Source organism: Felis catus, chromosome B3 (genome assembly GCF_018350175.1).
Source record: "Felis catus isolate Fca126 chromosome B3, F.catus_Fca126_mat1.0, whole genome shotgun sequence".
NCBI classification, from domain to species: Eukaryota; Metazoa; Chordata; class Mammalia; order Carnivora; family Felidae; genus Felis; species Felis catus.
Genome location: NC_058373.1, coordinates 120,741,739 through 120,753,872, shown reverse-complemented (window position 1 = coordinate 120,753,872; position 12,134 = coordinate 120,741,739). Strand labels below are relative to the sequence as shown.

At 49.1% G+C, this 12,134-nt stretch overlaps 1 protein-coding gene across 9 annotated transcripts in view; it reads right to left on the bottom strand.

The window, feature by feature from the left end:
• IFT43 (intraflagellar transport 43) overlaps positions 1-8,500 on the bottom strand; it is an 84,228-nt gene extending 75,728 nt beyond the window's left edge. For 4 of the 9 annotated variants that reach the window (XR_006599821.1, XR_006599817.1, XR_006599819.1 and 1 more), the window contains exons 1-3: positions 8,365-8,466; positions 7,513-7,646; positions 7,159-7,251 (exon numbers count right to left, since the gene is read on the bottom strand). Coding sequence is in view for 3 of the 9 variants with exons in the window: in XM_045060290.1 (XP_044916225.1) it covers positions 7,159-7,251; positions 7,513-7,605 (186 nt within the window). In the remaining 6 variants the exon portion in view is untranslated. Of the gene's footprint in view, positions 1-7,158; positions 7,252-7,512; positions 7,647-8,364 lie in introns of those variants that run through there. The other 5 variants (XM_045060290.1, XR_006599822.1, XM_003987852.6 and 2 more) reach the window with 5 other exon arrangements.
• Between the last annotated feature and the right edge of the window lie 3,634 nt (positions 8,501-12,134).

Here is a 12,134-nt window from a genome sequence, read left to right as displayed (position 1 = left end):
TAGGGCAGTAAGGAACTTGCCCAGGATATTCACCTCGTAATTGGCAGAGCGGGGATTAAAGACGAAATGATAATCCTGTCCACTTGTCAGGTTGTGCAGATCACGAGAACGACAGCTAACTTAGCGGGGCCCTGGGCTAAACTCTTTACACTTATTTCGGATTTAGCCCTGCCCACAGGTGTCTGAGAGAACCTTCGAGTGGCATTCAAGCACTATCTTTCACCCCGAGACCCGCAGGAAGTCAGCAAGAGCGGTTCCCTCTGGCTTTCCAGATAGCAAAATGAGTCACGAGTTATTAAAGTGTGTCATGCGGGGACAATGAAAGAGCCTGAGCCAGCGCTGGAGGAGAATCTCAAGATGCTATTTCTAATGGCGGCCTCTACCCTCAGTTGACATTCCCTCCCACACAGTGGTGGCCCCAGGGATGGTGAGCGACGGGCATCGCCCACCCTGAGGGAGAGTTCAAAACCGAAGCATGCGAAGCATGACACAAACATGAAGTGTGGAAAACGCATTCCTCGCGAACGGTTCCCCGTCAAATTCCCCGCATCCCTCTTCGACGACGTTATCAGGAGCATCGTTCAACCCGGCCCATTGGAGCGCGCCTACGAAAAAGGCTGAAAAATGTGACCAATCAGGAAAGTTATTTTTGTGAGAAAGAAGAAAAATGTCACCAAAAAGGGTCAGGAGATAACCCTCCTGGGCTGAAAATAACTGCCCGGCTGGCAGAGCCGTCAGGGAACAGGCGGAGGACGAGAGACGTAATGCAGAGCGCTGAGGGAGCTCCACTGGAGTGAAGCGGCCGAGGGATGAGGAAATTGGCCTAATTTGGGAACATGAGCCCAACGGCATTGCTCAGATTCCTGCAAGAGAATCTGGCTAACTTTCAGTTCTGCGTCCTAGGAGGAACACTGAAGGGATGGGGGGTGGAGAGAAAGGGAACAGCTGTGACTCAAACATTTCTCCAGACAAGTGGATGAATAAGGGTCGTCAAGCGAGGAACCAACCCCCGCTCCAGAAGGATTCCCGGGGAGTAACCCAAAAGCCACTCTGCTGGGAGCTCTGTGCGCCGACCTGTCCGGCAGGTAGAAGAGGTCAGGTGGTGGAGAAGCACCTGGCTGGAGTCACAGAGACGAGACTAGAGTCGGAGATGAGCTGAATGACTCTGGACCAGTCACCCAACCTCTCAAAGTCTCAGTGTCTTCAAAGTAAGATGAGGTCAGGGGAGCACCCAGTTCAAGAGCTCCCGTGAGGCTTACGTAGGACATTGTGTGCAATTAACAGAGAGGTAGCAGCTGTTCCAATGCAAACCAAGCTTATTATTAAAAGGACAATCTGCAAGCCAAAAGTCAAGCCGCAAAGAGGTCTAGACCCAAGTGAGAAGGGTTCATCCAAAAGACAGGCCAGCCCTGGGCAGGTTTTGCCCAAGATTACTTTCCGCCAACAGCATCGTCGGGTAATGTAACATCATGGTAGAGAGCGCCCTGGTCTTTTCTCGAAGGAGCTGTGTAAGAGCAGAATCATTTGAATCAACAGAAGGTGAAAGGTCAAACAGAGAAATCCAGTTCAATTCTCAGAGCTGCCCTGACAGGAGGAAGTTAGACACTGCAGGCAGGAAGACGCTCACCATGGAATCACCTTCCAGTACAATTCTCAGCAACCGTAATTGTTCAGCACCCATACCGAATACCAAACCAATAGCAAACTGCCAGCTGAACTAGGCATCTACGATCCACACCTGATTTGTGACAGGTGGCCCCATAACCTCCAAAAAGGGAAGAGCGCAGTCATAAACTTTCTTGGTGCTTACTGTTTTTTGAGAGATTCCCGTGTGTCGGGTACTGGGCTAAGCACGTTATGTTCGTTACCTAATTTCGTCTAAAGCAGGAAGGAGAACTCCAACCAACTCCGAGCTAGTAAAACTTCACCAAGAGCTCATCTTTCAGGTGACTCAGTACAACTAGACAGTTGAAGTTCTTTGAAATTATCTGAAATTTCCAGAATGACTAAGCAAATAAAGAGACATTCCCTCTCCTCTCAGAGAGGGAGGAAGCATTTAACAACCTGGACTGCGCCACCGGGATCCTAGAGGCAGAAAGGCCCAAATGGTTACAGAGAAAATGGGCAGAAGGAAAAGATCCAGAAGAGCTGACAAAGGCAACTCAGGCAGGTATCCTGGGATTTCAGGGCATCTAATCTTCCACCGAACTCTACACAACTTTAAATTAGAAATCTGGAGAGGAATGTGGATTTGTTGTTGTTGTTACTAAAAATAATTCTTTCCTGGGGCGCTTGGGTGGCGCAGTCGGTTAAGCGTCCGACTTCAGCCAGGTCACGATCTCGCGGTCCGTGAGTTCGAGCCCCGCGTCAGGCTCTGGGCTGATGGCTCAGAGCCTGGAGCCTGTTTCCGATTCTGTGTCTCCCTCTCTCTCTGCCCCTCCCCCGTTCATGCTCTGTCTCTCTCTGTCCCAAAAATAAATAAACGTTGAAAAAAAAAAAATTTTTTTTTTAAATAATTCTTTCCTGTCATACCCAAATCTCTGAATAAAACCTCTGTATGAATTGTTTTTTGAAAAAATGATGACACATTGGTTGCAAATGGTCCACTCAACAGCCCTTCTCCTCTTCTCCCTAACGCCAAACCCCAGTGTTATGGCTGTGGCAACATGCCTGGTTGAAAAGTCCCTTGAAATTTACGGTGGTTTTTGAGAGCCAGTTCTGACCAATGAAACGTAACTAGAAGTCTACTTGGTGAGGTCTGTGGCTACTGTTTTCCTCATAAGAAGGAACAAACTTAGCTGGCATGCACCTTGAACTCTTCTACTATGGCCCCTCCTCCTACCTAGAATGCAGATCTGATGCCCGGGGAACCACCAGCCAGCTCACAACCGTAACAGTGAGAACAAGCCTCGAGCTGCAGGTGGCAGAGTCAGAAGCCAGGAGGCGCCGGGGTAATGCAGGATATTGCCCAGTGACTGCACCTGCCCTGTTCTGCCCTCCACTGGACTTCCTGCTATTAGAAGACTCATGCCTGCTTGATTCAAAAACTGGGGTCAAGTGTCTGATCCATGTAGCCGAATTCAATACTGAGAGATACACAAGGGTACCTGAAAATCAATCCGTCCTGAAAGACCAGGAGTTTTAAACTTCAATGGAAGTAGCACACGGCAGACAAAACGTGAGTAAATCTGAGCAGGTGTATGAAAGGAAGGAGTGGCAAACTGGACAAGGGAGGCCGCATGTAAGCAAGCACCGGTATTGGCGCCAGCCAGCTCCGGCCAGCTGTCGCCATGGGGGGACGCCGGCCCAGCACTCCCACTGTGCCAGAACTTCTGATTTTAAAGAGAAGCCCAGAATCTGGATTTTCACGTGAAGTTTCCTAATTCATAAACAACCCAATGAAAACATTTTAAACTCTGTGCGGATCAAACAAGACATGACTGTATGCCACATTCAACCCAAAGGCTCCCAGGTTTTAATCTTAATAGAGGGGGTTAAGGCAAAATAAAAAGAACATCCAAGTTCTAGAGAGATAATAATAATTAGTAACAAATTGCGAGCCATGTGCTAGATTGTGTGAAGGGCTTACATCTATTATCTCACGTCTTCTTTTCAGCCGCCCTGTGGAGGATGTGAAATGATTATCCCCGGCTTATCGATGAGGGAACTGAGGCTGAAAGAGGTTAAATAACTTGCCCGGAGTCCTAGGCTTCATGGGTGGCCGAGCCAGGATTTCAACCCAGGCCCGTATGACCCTGAGGCCGGCGCTCTTCCCTGCTCTTCCTAAGGCATGCCCGCACACCCAGGAAGCACAAACACTGCTTTCGATTACTACTAGTTTACCTGTGGATAAATCAGTCAGAGCCCTCAAAGGGACTTCCAAGTCAGTTTGACAAGAGACCCAGGCTCACATCCTCCTACGTCGCTGTCCTTTAATAGAAATGGCAAAGCACTGGCCAGTGCCCATCTATTTGCTAGTTTACCGAGCGAACGCACGTGTGCGTAGTGCTGTTCAGTTTACCAAAGCACTGTCGAATGCATCCCTCTCGTAATCCCCGCAGCAACCTGGTTGTATTGTTACCACCACCTGCCAGATAATGAAATGGGAGATTAGAGAGAGGAGTGGACTGGTTCGAGATCCAGGCCATTAACAGAGCCGGGTCTCAGGCTCTGGTCTGTCCAAGCCGTGTGTTCTCTCTACTCTAGCAGGATGTGCCTCTTCTTCCTCCACCAGAGCGTCCAACTCCACCACCCTGCTTCAAAATCATCATTCCTACTTAACTCTACAGGAACTGCAGCTGTCTGACCGCTCCCAGGTACCATTAAGTACGTTTTCATGGATAGCTCCATCCTAGAATATAGTCAGCGAGAGGGCAAAGAAAAATATATCAAGTCATACACTCTGAATCGGAATGTAAATGGGCACACACACAAGTCTCGGGATCTAATTTTAGAAAGAAACAGCCAAAATGTCCCACACAGCACAGTGAGCATCTGGCCCTGAGGGAAGCTGCCCACATGGCCTTAAACCTCAGTCAGCCCAGGGAGACCAGGAATGCTGCATTTCTGATGCGCATGTCACAGCCAGGCACCGGTTGGGTGAAGAACAGAATGACTTTTCATCATGTTCTCCCAGAAAAATGCTAAGGCCCAGAGGTAGGTATCCCTGGGGAAATCAGTAGGTATTCCAGAGAGGCTGAAACCCTGAAAAGTTCATCCCAGTCTGCAACTTTGAAGTTAGGTACTCACAGGACTGACTCTCACCTGGGAGCCAAGGGGAAGGCGATGGGCGGGTGAACGACGCCTACCGACCCCAGCCTAGAAGCTGATTTGGTGTGGGGGTGACACAGAGCCTCAAGGCCGTCAGGTCATTCCAGGACATCCTTCCTGGCCCACCACCTAACCATGATGGGCGGCTAGAATCTCCTTCACAGTTAAGTAGTTAAGTAGATGTGTGATTAGTCCTTCTGGCTGCCAGTGATCACGGAAAAGAAGTTCCATGATGGCAGGAGATTCTGTCCCTTTTGATCACTGAGATATGCGAACCCTCTAAAATGGTACCTGGCACACAGTAAACTTCAATAAATATTTGTTGGACAAAGGAATAAATGATTTGCTGTTGAGATGCATCCTTCTAGACCCACAGTCTAGAGCAGCCAGAGGCCAAGAGGAGACTTCCATTAACCTAGTCACGTGCTTGCACAGTTCTCTTTAAAGACATCCATGACCGCAGTTCAAGCTCCCCGACACCCAGTGTTGGGTATGTGTGTTCTCTCACCGTCTTCCTAGATTCTACCACCGCTCCCCTGAGCTGTGCTTCCAGTGCGCCACCCCAACCCCCACCCTGCAACCCCCACCCTGCAACACTCCTTCTCAGCTTCTAAGGGCCCCATCGCACACGGTGTACTTCACCCCGAGTCTTTGCACTGTCAACTGCATGCCTGTTCCACGCTGGGCACTGTGATCAACAAAGGGGTACAATGGTAAAGCACAACCTGACTTCCAAAAGCTCACATCTTGTGAGGGAGCCAGGCAGGTAAACAATTAGAATACAACATAAGAAGCGCCATAATGTAGGTGCTGTGGCCAAAGTCACAAACTGACAACCCTCAGGCCCAATCTGGTCCATATGATGAGTTGTCATAATTGGTTGCTAACCTGTAAAAATGTGTTGCTTTCTCACCACAGTTTAGATGGCCAGCATCTCTTGGAAACTCAGAGGATCCGGCAATACCGGGTATTCTCCAGTATCACTAGCTTTCACTAGGCAGTGGTTACCTCTTTACAGGGGACATGTGCCACACACAGCCACCACCCCCCCTTCCCACAACCTCTTCCCACCCTCTCTGTACTGCTCCAGGCAATGAGGCCAAGGGTTGGCTACCACTTTTCTGTGCCGGCATGACTGTTACCTTCAAGTAATAATTATTGGTACCCACATTTCTATAGTAAGCGAGAAAGGGAAAGATAAACTGAAAGGGCCATGTACAGAGATGCTGGAGAACTTGCTTCCTAGAAGGGTGAAGAACATCCCAACATATGTGATATGTAAGTATCTGTGTCTGTGTCTTGTCCCCAGCATGCTTTGCTCATGCACCTGCCGAGCCCATTATAACGGCTTTGCCGCGTAGATCCCTTCATCTATTTTATACCTGCTAGGGCCAACGAGCTGGATAACTGAGAAGCCAGGTTTCCTGCTGCTTGGGAACTGTCTCGTGGGGCAAACAGATCCATAAAAAGAAAATGAGCACACGATGTGAGAACATATACACGTTCTAGAATAGGTACCACGGACACCAAGAAGAAGGAGCTCTAAGATGGCCTGGAGGAGTTAGGAAGAACTGACGGAGGGATTTACCCTGAAACTGACTCTCGAAAAGGGCAAAGTTTGCTCAAATGAACAGAGGAAAAGTGCAAAGGGGCTCTGCGTAAACTTCCAAAAATAGCGCCCTGGCATTCAAAGTGTTGCTCATCAGGATTACCCACCCTCCACAGAGCAGCTGGATAAATTCCCACAATTCCAGGGCACTCGGAGAAGTTTCCAGGAAAGTAAGGCCAGTACTAATCCCCTTCCTGCCTGAAAACTGTAGAAACTGCAGGTCACCGCTGAGAGCAAACGTCCAGTTGTGGAATCCAACCTTACGTCATCAGCATGCCTCACTGGCATTTATTCGGCAGAAATAAAAACCTGGATTTCTCCGGGATTTTCAGACTTCCCAGTTACCCCTGCCTCAGCAAGGTGAAGAACATTCTCCACTGAGAATATAAAGCAATGCAGAAACTACTCTGGCATCGAAGAAAAACGTTCTTCTGTCATTTCTTGCAAATAGGACAAATGCCAAGGAAGGGAATCCCCAAATCAAGACAGGAGGAAGGGCTGGTGTTAACGAGAAGCCATATGGAATACCAAATCCTTGCTGATTAAGTAATTACTAACTCCGGGGCACCTGGTGGCTCAATCCGTTAAGCGACAGACTCTTGATTTGGGCTCAGGTCATGATCTCACGGTTCGTGCTATTAGCACGGAGCCTGCTTGGGATTCTCTCTTTCTCTCTCTCTCTCATTCTCTCTCTCTCTCTCTCTCTCAAAATAAATAAACTTGCAAAAAAAAAAAAAAAAGCAATTACTAACTCTTAGCATTTTTTTGTTAACACCCACCTCTCCAGTCAGAATCGAAGAGGAGTTCTTGTTACTGAGATGATTGTCCACTTGAGCTGACTCCTGCTGAGCTCGGCGACCCATCTTGGGCCCCTGTAAGGAGAGATGGGGAGCGCTGCTGACCCAAACATCTTTGAGCCACTATGAGGACAAGAATTCTGGGAAGGTAAGCAAGGACATGATGTATGAAGACGTGGTGGAGGATGGGATTTGAGTAACTTGAATATATTTCTCAAAAATGCTCCAAACCCTGAGAACAAAGCACCTGACATCATTTCTATTTAATAGGAAAATATGAAATTCCTGGATTAACGATCACAAGTTTCTCTTTTAACTACCAGAGATCTTTCCTACCCAAAGAAATGCAGCTAGACTTTCCTCTAGAAGGAACAGAGATCTCATGTCAGGCACTGGATTAAATGCTTCCCATGCATTATTCCATTTCATCTTCACTGCAGCACTTTGAAGTAGATATCAATGTCTCCATTCTAGAGATAAGGAAACCGAGGTTCGGGAGGGTTCACTTGTTTTAATTAAAAAAAAATTTTATTATAATTGACACACAATGTTAACTTTTTTTTTTTTTTTTTTAAACCCAGTAAGCAGCTTCATACTCCATTTGACCTCTGGATCCCCAGCTCCTAGCCATTCCTCCGTGTTAGAAATCCAAGTCTTGATTTCCTAAATCATAAAACTGAAGTAACTCCCACCTCCTCGTGGGAACTCCGGTCAAGAAAAGGCCACTCCAGCCTGCCTGCCTTCTTTTCATGCCTTAAAACACTGCGGTTTTTACATGAACTTCTGGCAGGTGAAGTCCCACGGAAAAAGCCCTAGGGTAGGTGCAAGTGCGACCCTGACCAGGATCTCCCCCCCACCCCGCCCCAATCACCCTTCAGATATGTCCTTTCTAGGGGAGTTAGCACTCGGGGCTCCAGAAAGCGTAGACGGGCTGGGAAATTTCCCACCGGTTCCGGAGGCCTGCAGGCGCAGGATCTGTTTTCTGCTTTTGGAGAATTTTAAAGAAAGCACACCCCAGGCCGGGGGCGGGGCAGCTGAGGCCGCCTCTTCCTCGGCCTCACCCCGGCGCGGCTCTGGGCCCGCCGCTGGGGACAGGCCAGGCCGAGGCGACTCAGGGACGCCGAGCCGGCTAGGTCGCTCCTCTCCACCCGCCAAATCCTAGCCCCAAATCCCCAAGTCAATCCTCACGGAGGTGGCCGAGCCGCGGCGTCGCTCCTCGCCTAAGTCCAGCACGTCCTCCATCGCCGCGGCCGCCTGACGTCACTTCCTGGAAACCAAGCGGCCCAGTCGCGTCCCTGACGATGGCCCCGCCCCTTCATCTCAATATTTAAAGGATCCGTGGCATCATTCCTGGATTCCGTGTGCCCCCTTTGAACTTAAACCAAAACTTCCCTAAACTTCCTCGCTTGACAGTTCTGGAAGAAACCTCCAGATATTAAATCCCGCTAAGGCTGCTCCTGTGGGACAGTGAAAAAATGTTAGTCTTTAGGAACTGTCTACACTTGTAGATCTGTTTAAATATTATTTAGTGCAGGGTTGTCCGGGTGGCCTAGTCGGTTGAGCGTCCGACTTTGGCTCAGGCCCTTTCTCTCAAGGTTTGTGAGTTCGAGGTCTGCATCGGGCTCTGTGCTGACAGCCTGGAGCCTGCTTTGGATTTTGTGTCTCCCTCTCCCTCTGCCCCTCCCCCACTTGTGCTCTGTCTCAAAAAGAAACATTAAAAAAATTTTTTAAATTTAAATATTAAGTGCAAAGCATTAGCTAATAGCAGTAATTAAATTGATCCTTCCTATATAGCCCTTGCAATGTACAAACGACCTTCACAGTTATTAGCTCACATGAAGGGCATAATAACCGTATGTGGAAAAACAAGATGAGTTGTATTGTTTCCATTGGACAGTAAAGAAAACAGGCTTACAGGTGGGGGAGTGGGGGGGGGGTGTCAGGTGCAAGTAGTTTCTAATAGAAAATGCAATATATATAATCTCTGCCTTCAAGAACTTTACGAAGAGGCTGAACGAAGATGTCAAATACCTTAGTAGTAATAACATTCAAAAGCATAAGTAATCTCTCCAACAGCCCCACAAAGTGAGCACCAGTGATACTGCATTCAACAATTGAGGATAGATACTAAGGTGCAAAAATGTGGCTTGAGGGAAATCATCTGAGTGCTAAGCAGCAGAGCCAGTTCCTTTTTTTTTTTTTTAAGTTTATTTACTTATTTTGAGACAGCGACAAAGAGTGCACATGTGGGAGGGGCAGAGAGAGGGAGAGACAGAATCCCAAGCAGGCCACATGCTGTCAGCACAAAGACCAACGATGTGGGGTCAAACTCACAAACCATGAGATATCAAGAGTCCAAGAGTCGGAGGCTTAACCAACTGAGCCACCCAGGTGCCCCCGCCAGGTGCCTTTGTGATACCAGATCTTACAAGAGTACTTTTCTCCTGCACATATTACTGGGTACCAGCCATTCTCCTAGGCTAACTGAGGAAGATATCCCTCCAATTCCCAGCCTAATGGGACAAGCAAGTTGAGTCTTCATTGATTCTTCACGTAAGATCCCCAAGTCAACACCACTGGCCAGGTCCCTGGTCCTGATCATCTGGAACCCCCAGAGAGATGGTCTCATGGTCCTGAAAGTGAGCAAGAGCCCCGATATCATGCTGGGCATAAGGTCAAGATGACCACTGCTAAAACGTGAGGACTTGAGAGTGGAAGTGGCACCCCCTAAAAGTGGATTGCAAGCATTTCTTCAATACCCAATAAATTAATTCAACCGGTCATCCACACATGTTTACTGGGTAGGGCCGTGTGTTCACATGCCTTGTGACAGCAACAGCACTGCTTGGGTGTCAGAAGATTTGAGGTCTTATCCTGGCTCTGCTGATAACTACCTGTGTGGCCAGGCAGAGCCCTCTGGACCTGTCTCCTCCCTTGTAATTGCTCTTAGAGATTACCCTAAGATCTGATTCTCAATGAAAATACCCTGTTAGATTTTAACCTGAAGAAACATCCATTGCCAAAATCTGAGACAGATGAAATATAGGCTCTGATGAATCCTTTGTTTTCTTCTTCCTTGGTACCAGATGAGGAAGAAGGGCTTACTCTTTGGATTTTTCCAAAATCCATAACCTACTTCCCTGCATTGTGTGAGCTCATAGCTACACTGCCACCACCTTAAAGCCAGTTTTCAAACCTTTACTCTCACTTCTTCCCTGCCTTGCTGAAAGCAAAGGGTGCCTGGTGCTCACACTGGGCAGAAAGAAGCTCTAGAATGGTGGTTTCCAGACCTTGCTGAGCACCTGAATCACCTGTGAGGTTTATTATACTACTCTTTTTTTTTTTTTTTTAGTTTATTTATTTTGAGAGAGAGAGAGAGAGAGCAGAGGAGGGGCAGAGAGAGAGGGAGAGCGAGAAAATCCCAAGCAGGTCCCGAGCTGTCAGCAGAGCAGGACGCGGGGCTCGAACCCATGAACCCATGAGATCATGACCTTAGCCGAAACCAAGAGTCGGATGCTCCACCTACTGAGCCACCCAGGCGCCCCACCTGTGAGGTTTATGAAAAACACATGTGCCAGGGCCCCACCCCCGGAGGGTGATTTGGTAGAGGTGGAGTCCAGAAGGATATAATTTTAATTTTCCTCCCATCTTGCAAGTGTTTGCTTAAAGGCCTCAGTAACACAGCAACAAGCTGTGTTGCTGTCACCCTATTTCAAGTTTCAGCAGTCCCAACCCAGGCACTCCATATTCTACCTCCCTGCTTTATTTTCTGCCATGGCACTTCTCTTTTATCATAATACATCAATTACTTGGTTTATGGCCTTTCCCATGCACCTACCCACCCCCCGTGTAAGTTCCATTAAGGGCAAGGGCTTTGTTTATTAGTTTGTTTTGTTCACTGCTGCGTCCACAGAGCCTAGAACAGGGCCCGGCACACAGTGAATGTCATAAATATTTCTCGAATGATGGCTGAATTTCAGAGGCAGTATTGCATGGGACGTGCATAGACTCTGGCAAGAGACTTCCTGCCTCCAGATCTCAGGGTTGGCACCTACTGGCTATATACTGTAGGTAAATTACTTTTAAGCTTTCTACACCTAGATTTCCTCTTGTTACTCAAATGACAACAATGCCTACCCAAACTAGAGGGGCTGAGTTAACTATCACCTCCGCCACCCATAAGCGTGTGGCCTTTAAAAAAAAAAAAAAATTGCTCTGTGCCTCAGTTTCCTCAACAGTAGCCTGTCCAGTTTCCTCAACAGTAGACTGCCTCAGTTTCCTCAACAGTAGACTGGAATTCTGTGAACATCCCAGCGGCCTAGGAGCCAGGAGCAGGGAACTGACCTCACAGGAAGGGTCCAGGAAGGCTGGGTGAGGTGGGGTGGGGTGGCTGGAAGCAGCACCGATTCCCAGGAGTGATCGGGAGGCTGTGTTACTGGGAAGCAACGCGCCTTGCCTTCTCTGAGCTTCTCGTGGGAAAAGACCCAGAAGCTTAGTTGGAGAAGAGGAACGAGAGCGAGCGGAGGGAAAACTTCCCCTCACCCATCTGGGAAATGGGCTGGGGCCAACTGCTGACTTTGCGCTCGCTGGCGCGGCTCCCTGCGGAACCCTCGGCGGGGAGGGAGGCTGCGAACATCTGGAGGACATTTCTGCGAGAGCGGCTGCCGAACGGGGCCCGGGGAAGAGAGAGGTGCACTTGTGCGCACGTCGGGCCGAGAGGGAGGCCGTCCCCGCAGGCTCCGGTCCGGCGGCCCTCGCCCTCCCCCGCGGCCCCTTTTCTCCAGCCACCCCCCTCCAGTCCCCCGCCCCAGCCCTGCCCGCCGTCCGGGCCCCGGCCCGCCGCGCTCCTTCACTGGCGGCCTCGCCTCGCCAGAGGGCACCCTCGATCTGCCGGAAAACGCCACCATTTTCAATGGCCCTGGAGCATCTCCAAGCTTCAGCCCGCCGCCCGACTCCAG